The sequence below is a fragment of the Chrysochloris asiatica genome, unplaced genomic scaffold (assembly GCF_000296735.1).
Source record: "Chrysochloris asiatica unplaced genomic scaffold, ChrAsi1.0 scaffold00097, whole genome shotgun sequence".
NCBI lineage: Eukaryota > Metazoa > Chordata > Mammalia > Afrosoricida > Chrysochloridae > Chrysochloris > Chrysochloris asiatica.
In genome coordinates this window covers 9,003,459-9,022,995 of record NW_006408615.1, presented here as the reverse complement: position 1 = coordinate 9,022,995, position 19,537 = coordinate 9,003,459, and the positions used below count along the sequence as shown (strand labels likewise).

The window sequence follows — 19,537 nt, the reverse complement described above, 5'->3', positions numbered from 1 at the left end:
AAGTCTGCTGCACAGGAACTTTTTAAAGTGTTGAAGAGCAAAGATGTCAGCTTGAAGACAAAGGTGCACCTGACACAAGCCATGGTATTTTCAATAAGCATATGCATGTGAAAGCTGGACAGTGAATAAGGAAGATCATAGAATAATTGATGCTTTTGAGTTATGATGTTGGAGGAGAATACTGAAAGTGGCGTGGGCTGCCAAAAGAATCAGCAGATCTGTGTTGGACGAAGTACAGCCAGAGTTCTCCTTGGAGGCCAAGATGGCCAAACTTCGTCCCTCATATTGTCAGGAGGGACAAGTAGCTGGAGAAGGATATCATGTTTAGTAGGGTGGAAGGTCAGAGAAAAAGAGGAAGACCCCCAACGAGATGTATTGGCCAAGTGGCAACATCGATGGACTCAAGCGTGGCAACAGTAGTGAGGCTGGCCCAGGACCGGGCAGTGTTTCATTCTGCCGTGCATAGGGTCGCTATGAGTCAGTACCGACTTGATGGCACCTAACAACAACAACAATGTCTCCAGAGCCCACTGGCACTCTCCACTACATGGCTCCTCAGCTCTCGAAAGGCAGGGGCCGAGGGTTTTTCTTCATCAACACCCCCCAGTACTTGACACAGTCTAGGTGCTCCCTGGACAGTTGTTGAGTGAATAATTTCAACAATCCATGTGAAACTGGGAACCAACAAGAAGGGATTTCACAAACTAGAAAAACTAACGTCCTGGTGTGGCACTGTAGGATAAGCACTCAACCTTAAGGTTGGTTTGAACCACAAGGTCGGTGGTTCAAACTCACCAGCCGCTCCTCAGAAACCCTATAAAGAAAGGGTTGCTATGAGTGGGAACTGACTTGACGAAACTTAGCAACAACAATAACAAATTAGAACCTTTGATCCACAGTAAATATTCATCATATACCAGAGGAAGAAATTGAATTCCGTATTCTATGAATTCCATATTCTAAAAATGAACCAAGTCAGTTTTGTTTTTTTCTATTACCTCTCCTGGCTCACAAATCCCACTGCCGGCAGTTGATTCCGGTTCATAGCAATCCTACAAGACACAGCACAGCCGCTTCTTAGGGTTTCTGAGACTAAATCTTTACCGGCGCAGATGGCCTCATCGTTCTCCCAAGGAGCAGCTAGGAGGTTTGAAATGCAAACTTTTCGGTTAGCAGTCCAATGCCTACTGGGATAGCAGAGTTAGAGCTCTTTTCTGTCCCGTTCAAAAACTGGTCCTTGTTAGTTGACTGTTATACACTGAGAACTAGTTTTCAGCTTTGAGTAGTAACTTCCTGTTGTTGTTGTATGGTTCCGACCCATAATGACCCTGTATAGAGTTTCCAAGGAACAGCTGGTGAGCTAGAACTGCCAACCTTGTGGTTTGAAGCGGCTTGGCAGTCTAGCGCCTTAGCCAATAGCGCCACACCAGAACTCCTACCAATCACCAAATAAGGAGCCTGGTGGTGTCGTGGGTCACACACTGAGCTGTTAGCAGCAAGGTTGAATCCAGCAGGTACCCTCGGGAGAAAGATTAGGCTTTCTGCTCCCATGGAGACTGACAACCTCGGAAACCCTCTACAGAGTCACTGTGAGCTGGGACTGACTTGAAGGCACATAACACCACCAATCCCCAAATGAAACACTCTTATCAAGAAATACAGCGCATTCCTGTGGAACGTTACCACAAAAGATTTCTGTTCAATGCTTTCATTAATCCTACTGTAAAATATGAGGAGCCCAGGTAGCATAGTGGATTACAAACTGGGCCGCTAAGGACAAGGTCAGTATTGCAAAGCTACCAGCTGCTCTATGGGAGAAAGATGCGGCTTTCTGCTCCTGTAAATATTTATAGCCTTGGAAACCCTATACAGGGTCTTGCGCGTCAGAACCAACTTGGTGGTACACATCCACCAACACCACCTTGTAAAATATAAATATTTCCATAGGTGTGTTCTTCATAAGAAAAATCACCACATAACACAGCTCACATTTACTGACATCTAATGGAGTCTTGGTGTGGCGCTGTGGGTTAATGCGCCAGACTGCAAAGCCATTTGAACTGTAAGGTTGGCAGTTCAAGCTCACCAGCCACTCATTAGAAACCCTATCTAGGGTCACTATGGGTTGGAACCAACTAAATGGCATTTCACAACAACAAATGGCGTTGTGAAGGAGCTCTGATAGCATAGTGGTTACGAATTGGGCTGCTAATCTCACAGCCATCAGTTCAAAACTACCAGCTGTTCTGCAGGAGAAAGATGAGACTTTCTGCTCCCGTAAAGATTTACTGCCTCAGAAACCCGGTACAGGTCGCTATGAGTTGGAACCAGCTCCATGGCACATCACAACAATGGCGTTTGTGGGTTAATGTGCCAGACTGCAAAGCCGTCTGAACTGCAAGGTCAGTGGTTCAAGCTCACCAGCTGTTCCTTGGAAACCCTATACAGGGTCATTATGGGTTGGAATTGACTCGATGACACTCAGCAACACTAGGAGAACGATGAGGCTTTTTCTGTTCTTGCAAAGACTAAAAAGCCTCAGAAACCCTATACAGGCTCCAATGCTGGCACTAGGCGTCCTGGTGTGGTGATAAAGATTAGCTTTGAATTGCTAACCACAAAGTCATCAGTTCAAACACAGGGTCGCTGTGAGTTGGAACCAAGTCAGTGGCACTTCACAACAACATACACAACAACATACACAATATACGCAACAACACACACAACATATGCAACATACACAACATACGCAACAACACATGCAAGAACATACGCAACGACATACATATACTATGGTCTCCAGTTGACACAAGCAGTTTGCACTTGCCTACTAACCTAGTGGTTATGAATCGGACTGCAAACCTCAAGGTCAGCAGTTTGAAACTACCAGCTGTTCCGCGGGAGAAAGATGAGGCTTTCTGCTCCCATAAAGATTTACAGCCTCAGAAACCCGGTATGGGGTCGCTATGAGTCGCAGCAACTCCACAGCACCTAAGCACCCCCACGACCACTAACCTAGAGCTTGGTGATTAGAACTCACCCAGTGGCACTGCTGAAAAAGGCCCTGGCAATGTGCTTCTGGAAAGATGAGAGCCAAGGAAACCCAATGACGCAGTTCTAGTCTAACACAGGGAGCCGCTGCGCATCTGAATCCACTCGGCGGGAACAAGTTTGCTTCTTAAACGCAGCTGCTGCTCAAAGCACTTTTCTTAGATGACCTCACTGAATTCTCACAAGTTTACAACAGGAAACTTTGTAAACTTTTACCTAAGTCACAATAAAATGTTCAGGGGACAAAAAAATCCCTCTTGGTAGAAAGACACTGACTTCATATTTAGAAGGGAGTCCTGGTGTGGATAAGGATAAGCATTAGACTACTAACCACAAGGTCTGTGGTTCAAACCCACCAGCTGCTCCTCAGAAACCTTATACTGTGAGTCACCGCGAGTTGGAACAGACTACTCGGCACTTAACAACAACAATCCTGCCTGTGATGAACTCAGAGAGAACACATGTTGATCTGCTTCTATAATAAAGACAGCAAAAATTCTAGTTTCCACAATGTGAAGTGCTGATCCTAGATTTGCTCTAGAGGACAAACACTGGACTGTGAACCACAAGGTCAACAGTTTGAGCCCACCAGTTGCTCCTCAAGAGAAAGATGAGGTTTTCTGCTCCCACAAAGATTTACAGTGTCGGAAACACTCACTATACAGGATAGCTATGAGTCACAGCCGACTCCACGGAACTTAACAACAGCAACTCTTCATAAGGTCACAGGTTCAAACCCACTAGCTTCTCCTTGGAAACTCTGTATAGGGTTGCTAAGTATCAGAACTGACTCAACAGCACGTAACAACCACCACAACACTCTATAGGCAGAACAATCAAAATTGGAAGAAAATACCAAAGAAACGTGGCACTGGGCTTTCTCCTCCCAGCTTTCCTGAAATTGGCAGACACCACCCACAATTAGCTGCTTCCTTCCTCTCTCCTCACCATCTATAAAAAATACAAATGTCCCTCCACGATCAAGGAGCCCTGGTGGCACAATGGTTAAGCACTTGAGAGTGAACGCAAAGGTGGGTGGTTTGAACTTCCCCAGCAGCTCCTGGGAAGAAAGACCTGGCGATCTGCTTTGGCAAAGTTTGGACTCAGAGTGACCCTGTATAGGGTTTCCAAGATACGACTGGTGGGTTTGAACTGATGACCGTGCAGTTCAAATCGACCTTGTGGTCTAGTGCTTACCCCACAACATCACAACAGGACCCCCCATGTTAATTTTTGTTGTTGCTGTTAATTACCATCGAGTTAGTTCCAACTCATAGTGACCCTACAGAAGGTTTCTAAAGAGTGACTGGTGAGTTTCAACTGTTGACCGTGCAGTTTAAACAGACCTTATGATCAAGTGCTTATCCGACAGTGCCACACCAGGGCCACATAGGAAAATCTGAAGTTACAAAACCCTAGGGTCACACATGGGGTTGCTATGAGTGGAAACCACCTTTGGTGGCACCCAGCCTCTATCAACTGGAAACTACCAGCTGTTCTGCGGGAGAAATATGAGACTTTCTTCTCCCGTAAAGATTTACAGCCTCGGAAACCCTATACAGGGTCGCTATGAGTCGGAAGCGACTCCACGGCACAGAACCACCAACCACCATCACCAACCTCTACCATCATAAAGACAGAAAACAAAGGCACCTCAACTTAGTACAACTCTGGGGTTCTCCTTGGTCTCATCTGCAGACTCAGGGCCATGCTGGCTAACAGCTGTTCACTTGAGGACTGTGTGTGAGTGTGAAAAGGTAGGGAGAGGCATGGATCAAGGCCAGGGCCCTTCGCAGGCTCTGGGACAGACGGACAGACGGACACACTGACAGACTGGAGGGGTGGGGAGAGTCCATCCTGACTGGGCAGCCCTTTGCACTCTGGCCTGTGATCTCAGCTGATGCTTGTCACCTTCTTGCCTTTCGTCATCACCACACCACCAGCCAGTGGCAAAATGTTTGCCAACGTTTTAAGGGGGAAATAACTGCTAAAGGAAACCCCAAACCCCAATCTCCAAAGAGACAGGAACAGAGAAAAGGAGACGGTTTGTGATCAACTTTCTTAGGCAAAGACAAAAAGCTGACCCCTGGGCAGCTTTGTCAGACAGGAAAGTCACTAGGGGGTTAAGGGTCCCACCGGGTCCCCATGGGTGCTCCGAGGAACCCCCGGGTGGGGATTCCTATCTCAGGGTCACCGGCGGGGTCCACACTCCGCTGGGTCACAGGTGTCCTGTGACGTCGTCCCCAGCCATGGGGAGGGGGCAGGCATCCAGCCCCGCTTTCGGGGGTCCCCAGTGCTCGTTCCCCAGGGGCCTGCCCCCAGCTCCCTCAGAAACTCACGGGTCACCCCCAGGACCCCTCCATAAGTCACCGACCCTGTGACAGAACCCACAGGTGTCTGTCCCGGCCCAGGGGCCCCCGGGAGCCTCCTTCCGTACGGACCGGTGAGGCCCAGGCGGCCGCGGCCCCAGTGCGACGTGTCACAGCCGGCGGCTCCTCCTCCCCGCAGGGGCCGCTCGCGGTCCGCTGGGGATGCCCGGAGGCCCTTACCTTGTTGGTGGGCACCGAGCGCAGGCGCTTGAAGATGGTCAGGATGTCCTGCTTGCTGGGGTCCCCCATAGTCACCAGAAAGCCGGGGTGCAGAGAGCCCCGCCAACCCCGAACGGCAGATGAGGAGCTGTTGCCGCCTCCCGGAGACCGACGACGGCTGAGGGCTGGGACTGTGCGTGACGGTAAGGCCACGCCCCCTACAAGCCACGCCCCGACCCCGCCCAGAAGCGAGGCGCACGCGCCGCTCTCTTTTCTTGCGGGTCCTTGTTTAGCTGGCCTCTGGCCCCGCCTCCCCGTAAGCCCCGCCCCCGGTGCTGTCCGCGCGTGCGTATGGAGTTCGCGCATCTTCTGCAGCCTTCGTTCTCCCTCTCGCTGGTCAGCATCAACCTTAGGTCACTGGAGGACCACGACTGGTTCTGTTTCGTTTGGTTAATGGCCATTCGGCTTAGGGAGTTGCCTCCATGGCCAAGGTCTATATCCTTTCCACGAGGACAGCTGAGCTACACTTCAGAGGCCAAAGGAGGAAATTGAGGCAATAAGCCGCCCAGCTGCCTTGACGCCGGAGAGCCTTGGTTTTGTTGGTTGTCTTGTTTTATTCGTGCCCTCAGCTAAAGCTGAAGGAGCTCTGGTAGCTCGGTGGTTAAGCGCAGGGATGCTAACCAAGAGTCAGTAGTTCTAACCCACCTGCCTCCTGGTGCTCTGCTTTCGAGATTACGATTTAGGAGACGCTTTGGGACCTAACAGCCACAGCTAATGCTGCACCATGTTTGGGGAAGCATTCTACCCTGGACCATTGGTTTTCTTAAAGTTAACTAGAACTTGGAGAGAGCAGTTCTCACTGAGACAAACGGTACTGAGAACTGATGAATGTGGAGACTCAACTTTGAACCCAACACCGCCTGGCCTGCCTCTTAACCTGGCTGCCATTTCTAGTTGTTAGCTGTGATAACTCCAGGTTTATACCACTGAGTCAGACTGTTGGGATCCACTGTTTCACTGAGTGATTTTCAGAAGTACATGACCAGGCTTTTCTTCCTGTCTGCCTTAGTCTGCAAGTTCTGCGGGAACCTGTTCAGCATCCTAGCAACACACAGATGAGTGGTGGCTGCTGCTTTTGCGGTTCATTGGCTGGAAATGGAACTGGGGTCTTCTGTGCAGAAGGAAAACATCGACCACTAGAACACACTGTAGTAGCTAAAACCCAAAGCCAAACCTATTGCCACTGAGTTTAATTCTGACTCTGACTTTAAAGGACAGTGTTGGAAACCCTCTTGGGTAAATCTCTACAGTCAGACGGCCACATCTTTCTCCCCTGGAGCAGCTGGTGGATTTGATCCCCAGACCTTTTGATTAGCAGCCAAGTGCTTAACCACTGTGCCACGAGGGCTCAACTACCTTAATGGCACCCATTGCGTCGTTCCCGACTCAGCAACCTTGCTTCTGAGGTTTCTAAGACTACATCTTTGTGGGAGCAAGCCTCGTCCTCCTGCAGAGCAGTTGGTGGGTTTGAACTGCCCATCTTGTGGTTAGCAGTGTTTATCCTACAGCATCAGCTACAGGGTTTGAACCCTTGGAGGTGTCTCTTTTACAACAACAGTGGGTGTGGGGCCACTAGGAAAATGTTGCCTGAGGTAGGATGATGAAGGAGATAGAGAACAGGTTTTGAAGTCAAATCTAATTCCTTGGCTCTGATCCCAGCTCAGTGTCCTGGTGTGAGGCTGTAGGATAAGCACTGTGCTGCGAGGTCAGTTTGAACCTCGGAAACCCTACAGGGTCACTATGAGTTGATGGCACTTAACAACAGCAAACAGTCCCAGCTCAGCCACTTTGTAACTCTAACTTTGGACAGGCCACTTCACTCTCTGAACTTTAGTTTGCTTGGGTTTACAGATGAAGAATCTGAACTGGGCAGCACCCGAGGGAGCATCCCAGTGAAGACCTGGCAAAGCCTTTGGCCATAGTCTTTACACTTCCTCACCCTGGTAGCATAGTGGTTACGAATCGGGCTGCTAACCTCACAGTCAGCAGTTCGAAACTACCAGCTGTTCCGCGGGAGAAAGATGAGATTTTCTGTTCCTGTAAAGATTTACAGCCTTGGAAACCCTGTACAGGGTTGCTATGAGTCGGAACCGACACCACAGCACATAACAACAACAACTTACCATAAGGAACGCTGGTGGTACAATGGTTAAGTGCTTACCTTCCAACCAAAAGGTTGTCAGTTTGAACCCACCAGGGACTCTTCAGAACAAAGATGAGACAGTCTGCTTTGGTAAAGACTGAAAACCTTGGAAACCCTCTGGGGCAGTTCTCCTCTGCCCTTTTAGGATGGCTATGTGGCTGAAGGATAAAAGGGAGGGCTTTTCTTTTAAATTGTGTTATTTTGTTGTTGTTGAGAAAATATAAAGCAAAACATACACGAAGTTAGCAGTTTCTGCATGGACAATTCAGCGACATTGATGACATCCTCCGAATTGGGTCCCCATTCTCACCTCCTTCCCTCCCACTAACTCACTGCCCTCTAAGGTTCCTATCTGAGCTTCTGAGATTCTGATTCACAATTGTTGTTAAGTGCCATTGAGTCGGTTCCAACCCATAGCGACCCTGTATAGGGTTTCCAAGGAGCGGCTGGTGAGCTTGAACCACTGACCTTGCAGTTCAAACTGACTTTGCAGCCTAGCCCTATAGCGCCTCACCAGGACTCCCATATAGACAGATCTTACACAACATTATGCTCAAGGGAGACTCTTTTTTTTTTTTTTTAACCAGTTAAGCTAAACTATTGTTTGGTTTTAAGACAAAGGAGGGCTATGAAAGAGGGACCCAGACAGGTCCACGTGGATTTCTGGGTAATTGTCTTTTATGAAGACATCCTGGTAGGACTGTGGATAACTGAAAGGGCATTATGTTGATTTAGTGCATTCACAGTTGAATGGGAGTTTGCTGAAAGCCAAATGCCACACTAAGGAAAGGCTAGACATGCTTAGACTATCATACTCTGAGTCACACAGCGCAAACAAGCACAGATAGTATGCCTTGGCCCTAGAGGACACCACCAGTGGACTTTAGTTAGGACTAAAGAGGACAGTGAGAAGCCTATCTCTTAGCCCCACGTTCTGTGCAGGTCAGACGCATTTGGAAGAAAGTCCGTTTCTGAGCAGGTGCCTCTGATTTCCCTAGAGCCCACAACTCAGGATGCTCCATTCTGAATGGCAAAACAGGAAGCATTGTATGCAATTGGTTTTCTTTTTTCAGTAGCTTAGCATTTTATTGCAAACTAGAATGACTCATTGCTCACCCCCGCCAGTGTTCCAGTTGCTGTTAGGTGCCGTGGAGTCGGTTCTGACTCATAATGACCTTGTGCACAACAGAAGGAAAACACTGCCCCGTCCTGTGCCAACCTCACAGTCATTGCTACACTTGAGCCCATTGCTGCTGCCACATCTCGTTGGGGATCTCACTCTTTTTGCTGACCCTCCACTTTACCAAACAAGATGTCCTATCCAGGGACTGGTCCCTCCTGATAATATGTCCAAAGTAAGAGAGACAAAGTCTGGTCATCTTGGCTTCTAAGAAATATTCTGGTTGTACTTCTAAACAACAACAACTTCTCCCAACAAAGATGGTTTGTTCTTCTGGTGGTCCATGGTACTTTTAATATTCTTCTTCAACACCATAGCACAAGTGCATGAATTCTTCTATGTTCTTCCTTATTCATTGTCCAACTTTTACATGCATCTGAGGCTATGGAAAATAGCCTGTAGCTGTCTTCCAAATTTTTTGGTATAGATGAGTGAGTGCCTCCAGTGCCACATCAGTTTGTTGAAAGATTTCAATTTATATTCAAACAGTTCCCGGAGGCTTGTTCTGTGCCAATAACTTCAGTGTGGCTTGGCCTTCTTCTTTCAGTATCATTGGCTCTTGACCATATGCTACCTTTTGAAATGGTTGAACGTTGACTATTTCTTTATGGTACAGTGACTCCGTGTATTTCTTCCATCTTCTTTTGACGCTTTCTGCATCACTCTGTATTTTGCCCAGAGAATCCTTCAACATTTCAAGTTGAGGCTTGACTGTTTTTCTCAATTCTTTCAGTTTGAGAAATGCTGAGCGTGTTCTTCCCTTTTGGTTTTTAACTCCAGGTCTTTGCACATTTCATTAGAATATTTGACTTTTGTCATCTAGAGCTGCTGTTTGAAATTTTCTGTTCAGCTCTTTTACCTCCTCATTTCTTCCATTTGCTTTATCATCTCTACGCTGGAGAGCAAGTTTCAGTCTCTTCTGACATCCATTTTCATCTTTTTCTTCTTTCTTGTTTTTCACTAGACATGTCACAGTCTATAATAACTTTTCCAATTAAATAATACATTTGACAGAACTCATATGTATTTGAACTCTACCCCAGAGCCAGGCTTATGTCACATGCTTGTGTGTGCTTACGTCATCCTTCACAGATGAGAACAGTGAGGCCCGGAAGATATCCAACGCGACTCCACGTAGTGTTGCTAGCTTTGAATATGGCGTCCAGGACTGCGATGGTCACTAAGCCCCCAGCTGATAGCCAGCAAGGACACAGGCTCCTCAGTTCACTGAATTCTTCCAACAGCTGTAATGAGCAGGAAAATGAGCCTCCACCTGAGAATTCAGAAAGGAACATAGCCCACCAACACTCAGATTCTTGCCCAGGGGGCCGTGTCAGACTTAAAATTTATGGAGCTAAAACCCTATACAGGGTTGCTATGAGTTGGAACTGGCTCAATGGCACTTACCAACAATATAGGATAATAAATTGTTGTTCTAAGCTGCTAACTTAGTTGTTGTTTTTAAACTGTTCTTTGTGAACTTAGTGAAGATTTACAGAGCAGATCATCAGTTTTACATTCAACAAATCCTACAATTTGTTTCATCACAATGATTACAATCCCCTCTGAGTAACATCTCTTAGCCCACTTCCTCCCTGGGGTTCCGGTTTCCATTCCTCCTCCTTTCCTTTCCCCACCCTTCTGAACTTTGTCCTTAGGTAAATGCCGCCCCTTTTCTCTTGAACAGTTGACCATCCCATGGTGTACCTACCTCACTAGTGTGGTCCCCCCTACGTCCCTGTCATGTGACGAAACACTGAGTCACAGGAGTGAGACCAGCTCAGACCTGAGGGTGACTGAGGGGCATAGTCTCAGGGTTCTACCACTTTCTACCTGATCAGTAACTCGCCTCTTCTTAAAATGTTTTATTGTCAATTATGTGATAGTTTACATACATTCATCCTACCTATTGCATATCATTTCAGAACTCGTCTTTTTTATGATTTTAAATTTTGTTCCACATTTTCTCCCACTCTGTCCTGTAATGTGATCCCTTTCAGAGCAGTTGGTGGTGGTCACTGGGCACCATCTAGTTCTTACAGTCTCAGGGTCGTGGAGACTGATGATGTTCCCGTGGTCCATTAGTCCACAGGAATATTTGTTTCCAAGCATCTTAAGGGCTCATCACTCTTCTTACCTCCAGACACAGGGAGAGACCAATGTTGTTGTTGTTAGGTGCCATCGAGTTGGTACCGAGTTATAGTGATCCTATGCACAACAGAACATAACGTTGCCCATCCTGGGCCAACCTTACTATTGTTGCCATGCTTCAGCCTATTGATGCTGCCACCATGCCAATCCATCTCGCTGGGGGGTCTTCCTCTTTTTCTCTGACCCTCCCTCCATCTTACCAAATATGACATCCTTCTCCAGAGACTGGTCCCTCCTGACAATATGTCCAAAGTACGAGAGGCGAAGCCTAGTCATCCTGGCCTCCAAGGAGCACTCTGGCTGCACTTCCTCCAAAACAGATCTATTGGTTCTTTTGGCAGCCCATGGGACTTTCAATATTCTTCTCCAACACCATAACACAAATGCATCAATTCTTCTATAATCTTCCTTATTCATGTCCAACTTTCTTGTGCATATGAGGTTATTGAAAATACCATGGCTTGCTGGGTCAGGCACACCTTAGTCCTCGGTCTGATATGTTTGCTCTTCCAACACTTTGAAAAGGTCTTGTGTAGCAGATTTACCTAATGCAGGAACCTATGGTGGTGGTTATGTGCCGTGGAGTTGGTTCCAACTCGTAGTGACCCTGTACAGGGTTTCCAAGGCTATACAACTTTACGGGAGCAGAAAGCCTCATCTTTCTCCCACGGAACAGCTGGTAGTTTCGAACTGACCTTGTGGTTCACAGCCCTATTCATAACCACTACGCTACCAGAGCTCCTTAATGCAAGACCCTATTGTTGTTGTCAGGTGCCATCGAGCTGGAACTGACTCATAGCGACCCCATGCACAGCAGAACAAAACAATGTCCGATCCTGGGCCAACCTCACTACCGCTGTCACACTCGAGTCCATCAATGATGCCACCTGGCCAATCCATCTCGTTAGGGGTCTTCCTCTTTTTCTCTGACCCTCCACCTTACCCAGCATGGCATCCAGCAAAACCCTATAGATCACTGTTATTACAGAGTTGTTCATGTAACAGTATTTGCCTCTGTTCCCTTTAACCCTTGCTCTCCTCCCCATCTTGCCTTCATGATTCTTCTGCCAACCTCCCTCTTGGTGTATACTGCCTTTCTCTTTACCCAAGTTAACATACATCGATCCTCTACTCAGTGAGTTACACCCCCCTTTCGTCCCACCCCTGGTAACGATTAAATACTATTTATTTTAGTGTGAAAAGCTTTTCTTGACTTTTTACAATAGTGGTCTCGTACAAATTTGTCCTTTTGTGATTGACTAATTTCACTCAGCATAAAGTTTTCCAGGTTCATCCACGTTGTGAGGTGTTTCGCAGATTCATCATTATTCAGCATTGCATAGTATTCCATTGTGTGTACGTACCAAAGTTTGGCTATCCATATTTCCACTGATGGGCCCTTAGGCTGTCTCCACTTTTTTGCTATTGTGAATAGGGCAATGATGAACAAGTGTATAAGCCATTTAGTGTACGGTCGGTCATTTGGTACCTAATCTAAGGTCACAGAGCAGGTCCTTGTGGGGATGCTAGTGAAGGGTGCCTCCCTAAACCAGTTGCTGTAGTTGGCTCTAACTCATGGAGGCCCCACGTCTATCAGGGTAGAACAGTACGTCACAGTCTTCAGTGGCTGAATTTTCAGGAGATTGCCAGATCTTTCTTCTGAGGTACCTCCGGGTGGACGTGAACTTGTAGCTAGCAGTCGAGTCCATGAACTGCTTTCCTCCCTCAGGGATTCCTTTAATCAGAACAGTCCCCTCTACCCCTGGGGCTTCCTGTCACCCCCCACTCTGCCCTTGATTTGCTGTGTGGACAAGGCCAGTCACCCCACCTCTCTGGACTTCAGTCTCCTTGTCTGTAAGACGTTCATGCATTGTGATGAGGTTGAGAGGACAGCTGCAGGGCAGGTGTCCAGCACAGGATCCACTGTGGAGCTGAGAAACATGAATCCTGAGACCGACTCACAAGGCCACTGAGACCCAACGTGGGTCAGCCTGGCTCCTCCGATCCCCAGCCTGGGCCGGAGTGAGTCCTCACAGGTCAGCTGCGTGTCACATGGGTTCTTCTGTGCCATGGGTCTGTCCACTAGGGGACAGAGCCACCTCCAACCACATCTTGGGGCTCTGTTTGCCTCACTGGGACCAGGGCAGATTACCCTAATAAGCAAGGGATTCCTTACTCACCTGAAGTGGACAACTTCACACAGGTACCAGTCTTACACACAGCAGCAGGTGCTTGATAACCAATCACCTGAGAGTCGTGCCAGGGTCAGCCCACTGCAGGCCAGGGGCAGGTTAGAGAGAGCCAGCTGATTTTCTACCAGCGGGTCAGGGGGGTCTCAGGAACCCTCCTCAAGCCTCCTGACATATTCACTGTCCTAATACACTGTGAGGGCCCCCTCCAGGGACAAAGGTCAGGCCAGACTTCGGGTGTTCAGATGCAGAGGTTAGCCCTGCCCTCCATCTGCAGGGCCCTCTGGGGAGTCACAGCCTGCCAGCTCACAGATGTGTCCCCAAGGATCAGCAGTCAGCTCAGGGTCCAGGTGACCCTGAGGGTAATGTGAATGGTTGTTGGCAGCAGTGGCTTTGGGACAGAGGAGGGGCGCTTTGGCAGTGTGGCTGTGGAGAGGAGAGGAAAGAGGGGCAGAGAGGACTTGGTGGCCCAGTGTGAAGGATACAGGAGAGCTAAGGATGCCTGCAGGGTCCCTGCTAGGGGCTGTACGGATGGAGAGAGATCACGTGTGTCTGTGGCCTGGCTCCAACCCAGAAGCCAGGTGTCACTCCTGCCTGTGAAGAGGTCCAGGTGACTTACAGAGGTGGGTTGAGGCTCCTAAACTCATTCCCGATGGAGTAAAGGTACATAGGCAGCAAACCCTGTGAGATTCCCTACAAAGGGGCTTCGGGGTCAGTGTGGGGCGACTGGGATGAGTTAAGGGGCTGTGAGAAAGGGCCTCACATAGGCAGGGCGGTGAGCCCAGGCTGTCTGCTGGACCCCTAGAGGTGTGAGCACCTTGTTCTCCCACCTGCTCTAGCCCCCGCCCCTACCTCCCAGCCAGCAGAGGGAGGCTTGCCCATGGGCATCCTGCAGACCTGGGTTTGAATGAAGCTCAGCTCATGGGACCTGAACCTCTCCAAGTTTCCAGTGACTTCCTGTTAGGAAAACTGGGGGTGAGTGGGGGAACTCACCGGGCTGTGCGCCCAGGGCCCCACTGTGATGTGTGGGTGACTAGCTGGAGAGCCTGTTTCATCCCCTCAGCAGGTGGGTGAGCCGAGTCATTGTCACACGTCAGACGTGATGCTGCTGCAGGCACTGCCTGCCTGGCTCCCAGGAGGCGTGCGCTCAGAGCGGGCAGTGTTCAGGGTCGCCTCAGCTGGGCCACACTGCGTGATATGCGTGGTCTCAGCTCTGCTCCCTTGAGGAGGGTCCCAGGCATTTTCTCAGCATCACCCGTCAGCTGTGGGTACTGTTATCAAGCGGGCTCTTGGCGCCTGCTCCCTGATCCCCACTCCCCGCTCTGTATAACGGGAGGCTGACCCCTCCCCACAGGGCACCTCAAGGGGCACAGGTGCCTCAAATCCCCAACCTGGCCCAGCCCCAGTACTGGTTCCCACCAATGACAGCAGAGCCGAGGAGTCAAGACAGGGAGAGGGCCACGTGCTCAAGATCATGTGTTTATTGATTTTCTAAAATACCATAACCTTTGAAGAAATGCCTAAACTGAAAGACAATTTTTGGTAGCATAGGAATGAGGATTTCTGCTGGTAAGTGTTCATGACAAACACATACACACACGCACTCACGGGAAGCGGTATCAATGCATAGCTTGAATGGTGGTGGCCAGTCCACCGGATCCCATGTACAGGAAATGGGATCCCCTCCCGCCTGCCCACCTTGCTTCTGCAGCGCACCTCTGTCCCCGGGGGCACTGGGGACGAGAGCCGGCCTTTGTTTGCTCACAATGAAAATGATGTAGCTGCTGGAATCATGGGCATTTTTACAGTGTTCTGCTACGGGAAGGGCTAAGGCTACTTAACCATGGGCTGATTCCTCCACCTCAGAGCCACACTCGTGCCCCAAGGTCACAGGCTTCGAGCAGTTTACAAACGAAACTTTCTGTCAACAGCCGTTTGCTCTCAACACAGTACACAGACTCTCTAGATCCTCTGAGTATCAAATCATATATACAGATATACAGCCAGACGTGACTGTCTAGTGGAATGGAATCTTAAACTACTTTATACAAGTTAGTCTTCCAAATCACTGAGACAGCTGTTAATTTGCAAAAGAGACAAGTTCAGGTAAGAAGAGAGAGAATGGTTTTCCAATAAGATGGTGACTGTGAGTCCTAAGTAGGCGATTCCCGGGACCCCTGTGCTTGACTAGTGTGCACAAGCGGACAGCTGGCTCCTTCCTCCAGTTTTTGCCTCAAACAGTGTCTGTCTGAACAGGCTACGTTTCCCACAGCTGAGCCCACACAGTGCACAGGTGCTTAGCAGTATGACATGGAAAGGGATCACATTGATAAAACCAGTGGATGCCAATCTATGCCATAATTTAAGAATAAATGACCGGAAGAATGGGTATATATATATATATATATGTATATGTATCTATATAAAACTAGACTGGTACACAGTCTTTAAATTAAAAATCTTAAAATCTCCAAGCAGAAAATGGCACGCGAGTTTGTTGGTTTGGGTGGGAGGTGATGGGACTTGTCAGCGAGAGTGATCAGGGGGCTGAAAATCAGTGATGCCCAAATTGGCTGGGGGGAGGAGGGACGAGAAGGCAGACAACACACAAATCCATGACAGGCCAATGAGCACAGCCAGCGGGGGAGCGGAGGGCCCGGCCATGTCTGCCGCATGTCGTCCTGTGCTCAGGCCTCTCTGAGTGCAAAGTGGGATGGGACCAGCCGGCCTGACTTCCGGGGACACCATGCAGCCAAGAGCAATGGAACCATCATCTTTTGCAGGAAAAGGAATGAATGCCCCACACAGCCAGATGGGGGCGCCAGAGGAGCCACTGCCCAGGGCAGATGGCTAATGGAGCTCAGGGGACAGTCGTCTCCAGTCCCCTGCCAGCCTGCCCACTGGTCCCGGTCACTGGATCGCCTCGACGTAGTTCGCTGGGTACAGGCCAACCTGCCCGCTGTCCAAGCGTCCCTTGCACCAGCCCTGCTCATCCTCGTCCTCTATCTTGGTCAACTCATCACCTGTGAGACAGAGAGGGGATAAGGGCTCATGAATGTCCACGCACCTAAGCCCAGACCTGGATCCTGAACCTCAAAGGAGGGGCAGGTATTCTCCTGAGGGCCGGGGATCTAGAGCCTGCTGATTTCTCCATTAAGTTGTACCTTTAGCGGCTTCGTCAGCAGTGGGGACGTTAAGGGTGCTAGAGGTCAACACAGCTCACACCATATCCTGAGCAACAGGCTCCCATGGTTCCCACAGGACAGGACTAAGTCCCAGGGCCCTGTACCCTCCCACCTGCCCAGACCCGGGCAGGTGACCCTCTCTCAGGGCATGTACCCTCTTGTCACATCCAGATCCAGGCAGGGGACCCTCTGGTGGGCTCCCATCCAGCGCTTGCCCTTCTCTATCTCCCTGCCCCCACCACTGGACTTGACAGGGACCATGTCTGTCTGTCTGTCTGTTGTGTCTGTCTTTCCATCTCCAGCACGGACATCAGGGCGAGAGCACCCGGGCCTCATCCCAACACCTTGACTCTGGAGCCTCCCATGGCTGTTCTTTCAAGAGGTGGGAGCCATCTTTTGTTTGTTCACAAGAGGTGGAGGCAGGCCCCATGTAGAGAGATGGGAGGACCCTCAGGAGACATGGCTGCGGGAACCAATAGACCAGAGCCACCCAGTCCGGCACCCTCCCCACATTCCTTCCAGTTTCAGCCTACTGTTGCAGCCACGGGGGCCAGCTATCTCGCTGGAGGTCTTCCTCTTTTCCTCTGACTCTCGACTTGATTACATGTGATGTCCTTCCCCAGGAACCGGTCCATCCTGATAACGTGCCCAAAGTCTGAGAGATGAAGTCACCAGCCGGGCTTCTAAGGAGCATTCTGGCTGTACTTCTTCCAAAACAGGTTGTTTATTATTCTGGCAGTCCATGGTACTTTCAGTATTCTCCTCCAACACCATAATTCAAAAGCATCACTTCTACGGTCTTCCTTATTCATTGTCCAGCTATTACAGCAACATGAGGCAACTGAAAACACCACGGCTTGGGTCAGGCACACCTTAGCTCTCAGGGCGACATCTCTCTTCGATAGTACTATAAAGAGGTCCAGCTATTACAGCAACATGAGGCAACTGAAAACACCACGGCTTGGGTCAGGCACACCTTAGCTCTCAGGGCGACATCTCTCTTCGATAGTACTATAAAGAGGTCTTTTGCAGCAGTTTTGTCCAATGCACTATGTTGCTGCTTCCATGATCGCTGAATGGGGATCCAAGCAAAATGAAATCCTTGACAACTTTGATTTTTTTACTCTTTTTATCATGTTACTTTTTTGGTCCAGTGGTGAGGATTTTGTTTGCTTTACATTGAGGTGCAACCTATACCAAAGGCTGTGGTCTTGATCTTCATCAGTAAGTATTTTAAATCCTCTTCACTTTTACCAAGCAAGGCTGTATCATCTGCATACCGCAGGTTGCTAATGAGTCTTCCACCAATCCTGCTGCCACGTTCTTTATAATCCAGCTTCTTGGAGTATTTGCTCAGCATACAGATTAAGTATAGTGAAAGAATACAACCCTGGTGCACACCTTTCCTAATTTTTGACCATTCACAGTGTCCCCTTGTTCTGTTCAAACAACTCTACTCGGTCCTATGTACAGGTCCTGTATGAGCATAATACCCATTCTTCATAATGTTATTCATAGTTTGTTAGGATCCACACAGTCGAAAGCATAGGTAAACATCTTTCTGGGATTCTCTGCTTTCAGCTAGGATCTAGCTAACACCAGCAACGATATCCCTCATTCCACGTCCTCTTCTGAAGCCAGCTGGAATTTCTGGCAGGTCCTTGTCAATGAACTATTGTAACTGCTTCTGAATGATCTTCAGCAAAATTTGACTTGTATGTCATAGGAATGACATTGACTGATAATGTCCACATTCTGTTGGGCCACCTTTCTTTGGAATGGGCCCCCCAGTCTCAGTTCCAGCTCTCGGACACCCCATGTGTGCTGAATAAAGCGGTGCTCCGGAAGCAGGTTAGGCCTTTCTGTGAGGTTCCTTTGGGTGGATTCCCACAGCTGAGCACATTCATTCACCTGTTTGCAGCACCTGCAGGAGAAGCCTTCGAAAGGCATTCTCTGAGACAAAGCCTGCCTGGTGGGGGTCCATGGGGTGCTACGCTGGGGTCTCAGCTTGGCCGCGCCTATGTCTATGGTTTTTCTGCCAGCTGGGGGCTGTGGAGAAACGAGCCCCTCAGGGACCCTGCAGAGAGAGCTGGCTACTCCCACAAGGCATCTGGGGTCCCTAGAAGCTGAGTGTCTTCAGAGAGATCACTAGGTAGCCTGCAGTCCGGGCATTCTCAGCCAGGCACTGGGCGTGTGGAAGTGGGGAGGAGGCCCGCAGCTGGAAGCACCTACCTGCCTTGAAGCTCAGCTCGTCCAGCTCCTGGCCCTCGTAGTCGTACAAGGCCCGCACGCGCACCTCCGTCCCCGACACGGGGTCCTCCTCAAAGGGGTTGGAGTCCCCGTTGGCATCCACAGAGGAGAACGGGTTGTTAGACTCCTCATCTGACCAGTCTGTGGGGTAAGTCTGGATCTTCTCATAGCTGCTTACACTGCAAGGGAAGCAATCAACACACGAGTCTCAGGCTGCGTGCCCCCTGGGGACGACGCAGCAGCCCTGGGGGAGGGCTGAGGACCCCTCTGACGTCACGGCCAGGTCCATCCAACACAGGGTACCCAGTGGACCCACCCGGCCGGCGTCTTCCTGTGGTGGTGGGGTGAGGGCCCTGGTGGGGGGTAAGTGGAGGGCAGAGAGAAAGCAGCTGAAGAGTGCAAGGGCCCCCCAAGAAGCCTGAGCCTGTCCCCATGGCAGCTTCATGCACAGTTGAGAGCCCTGGACAGAGAGAGAGAGAGAGGGAGGGGGGAGCGTTCGTTCACCAACTTTTTGGCCTTAATGTCTTCCTTCTCACTGACGGTACTGCCCGTGTCGTCCTCGTCCTCGAAGGGGTTGTAGCTGGACTGGGACCTCACTGACTGCGCGGGGTTTCCTGGGACACTAAGGGTGCTAGTGGGAGAGAGAGTGCGTTCAGGGGACCCTCCTGCAGCTCCAGGAGCTGGCCGGCCCCCGGGGAAGGAGGACGTGGTTGGGACAGGAAGGCAGCATTCTAGCCACGAGACACCCGTCGAGAGCCTATGAGAGAGCAAGCTTTCTGGTTCCTTCCTCATATCGTGTG

The 19,537-nt window shown here is 49.7% G+C and overlaps 2 protein-coding genes across 3 annotated transcripts in view; both read right to left on the bottom strand.

The window, feature by feature from the left end:
- ARFGAP3 (ADP-ribosylation factor GTPase activating protein 3) overlaps positions 1-5,669 on the bottom strand; it is a 69,498-nt gene extending 63,829 nt beyond the window's left edge. For both annotated transcript variants that reach the window (XM_006866849.1, XM_006866850.1), the window contains exon 1: positions 5,601-5,669. In XM_006866849.1, the coding sequence (XP_006866911.1) occupies positions 5,601-5,669 (69 nt within the window). The remainder of the gene's footprint in view (positions 1-5,600) is intronic.
- A 10,543-nt stretch (positions 5,670-16,212) lies between these two features.
- Positions 16,213-19,537, bottom strand: part of PACSIN2 (protein kinase C and casein kinase substrate in neurons 2) — a 30,482-nt gene continuing 27,157 nt past the window's right edge. The window contains exons 8-10 of the mRNA XM_006866848.1: positions 19,246-19,368; positions 18,720-18,916; positions 16,213-16,325 (exon numbers count right to left, since the gene is read on the bottom strand). Coding sequence (XP_006866910.1) covers positions 16,213-16,325; positions 18,720-18,916; positions 19,246-19,368 — 433 coding nt within the window. The remainder of the gene's footprint in view (positions 16,326-18,719; positions 18,917-19,245; positions 19,369-19,537) is intronic.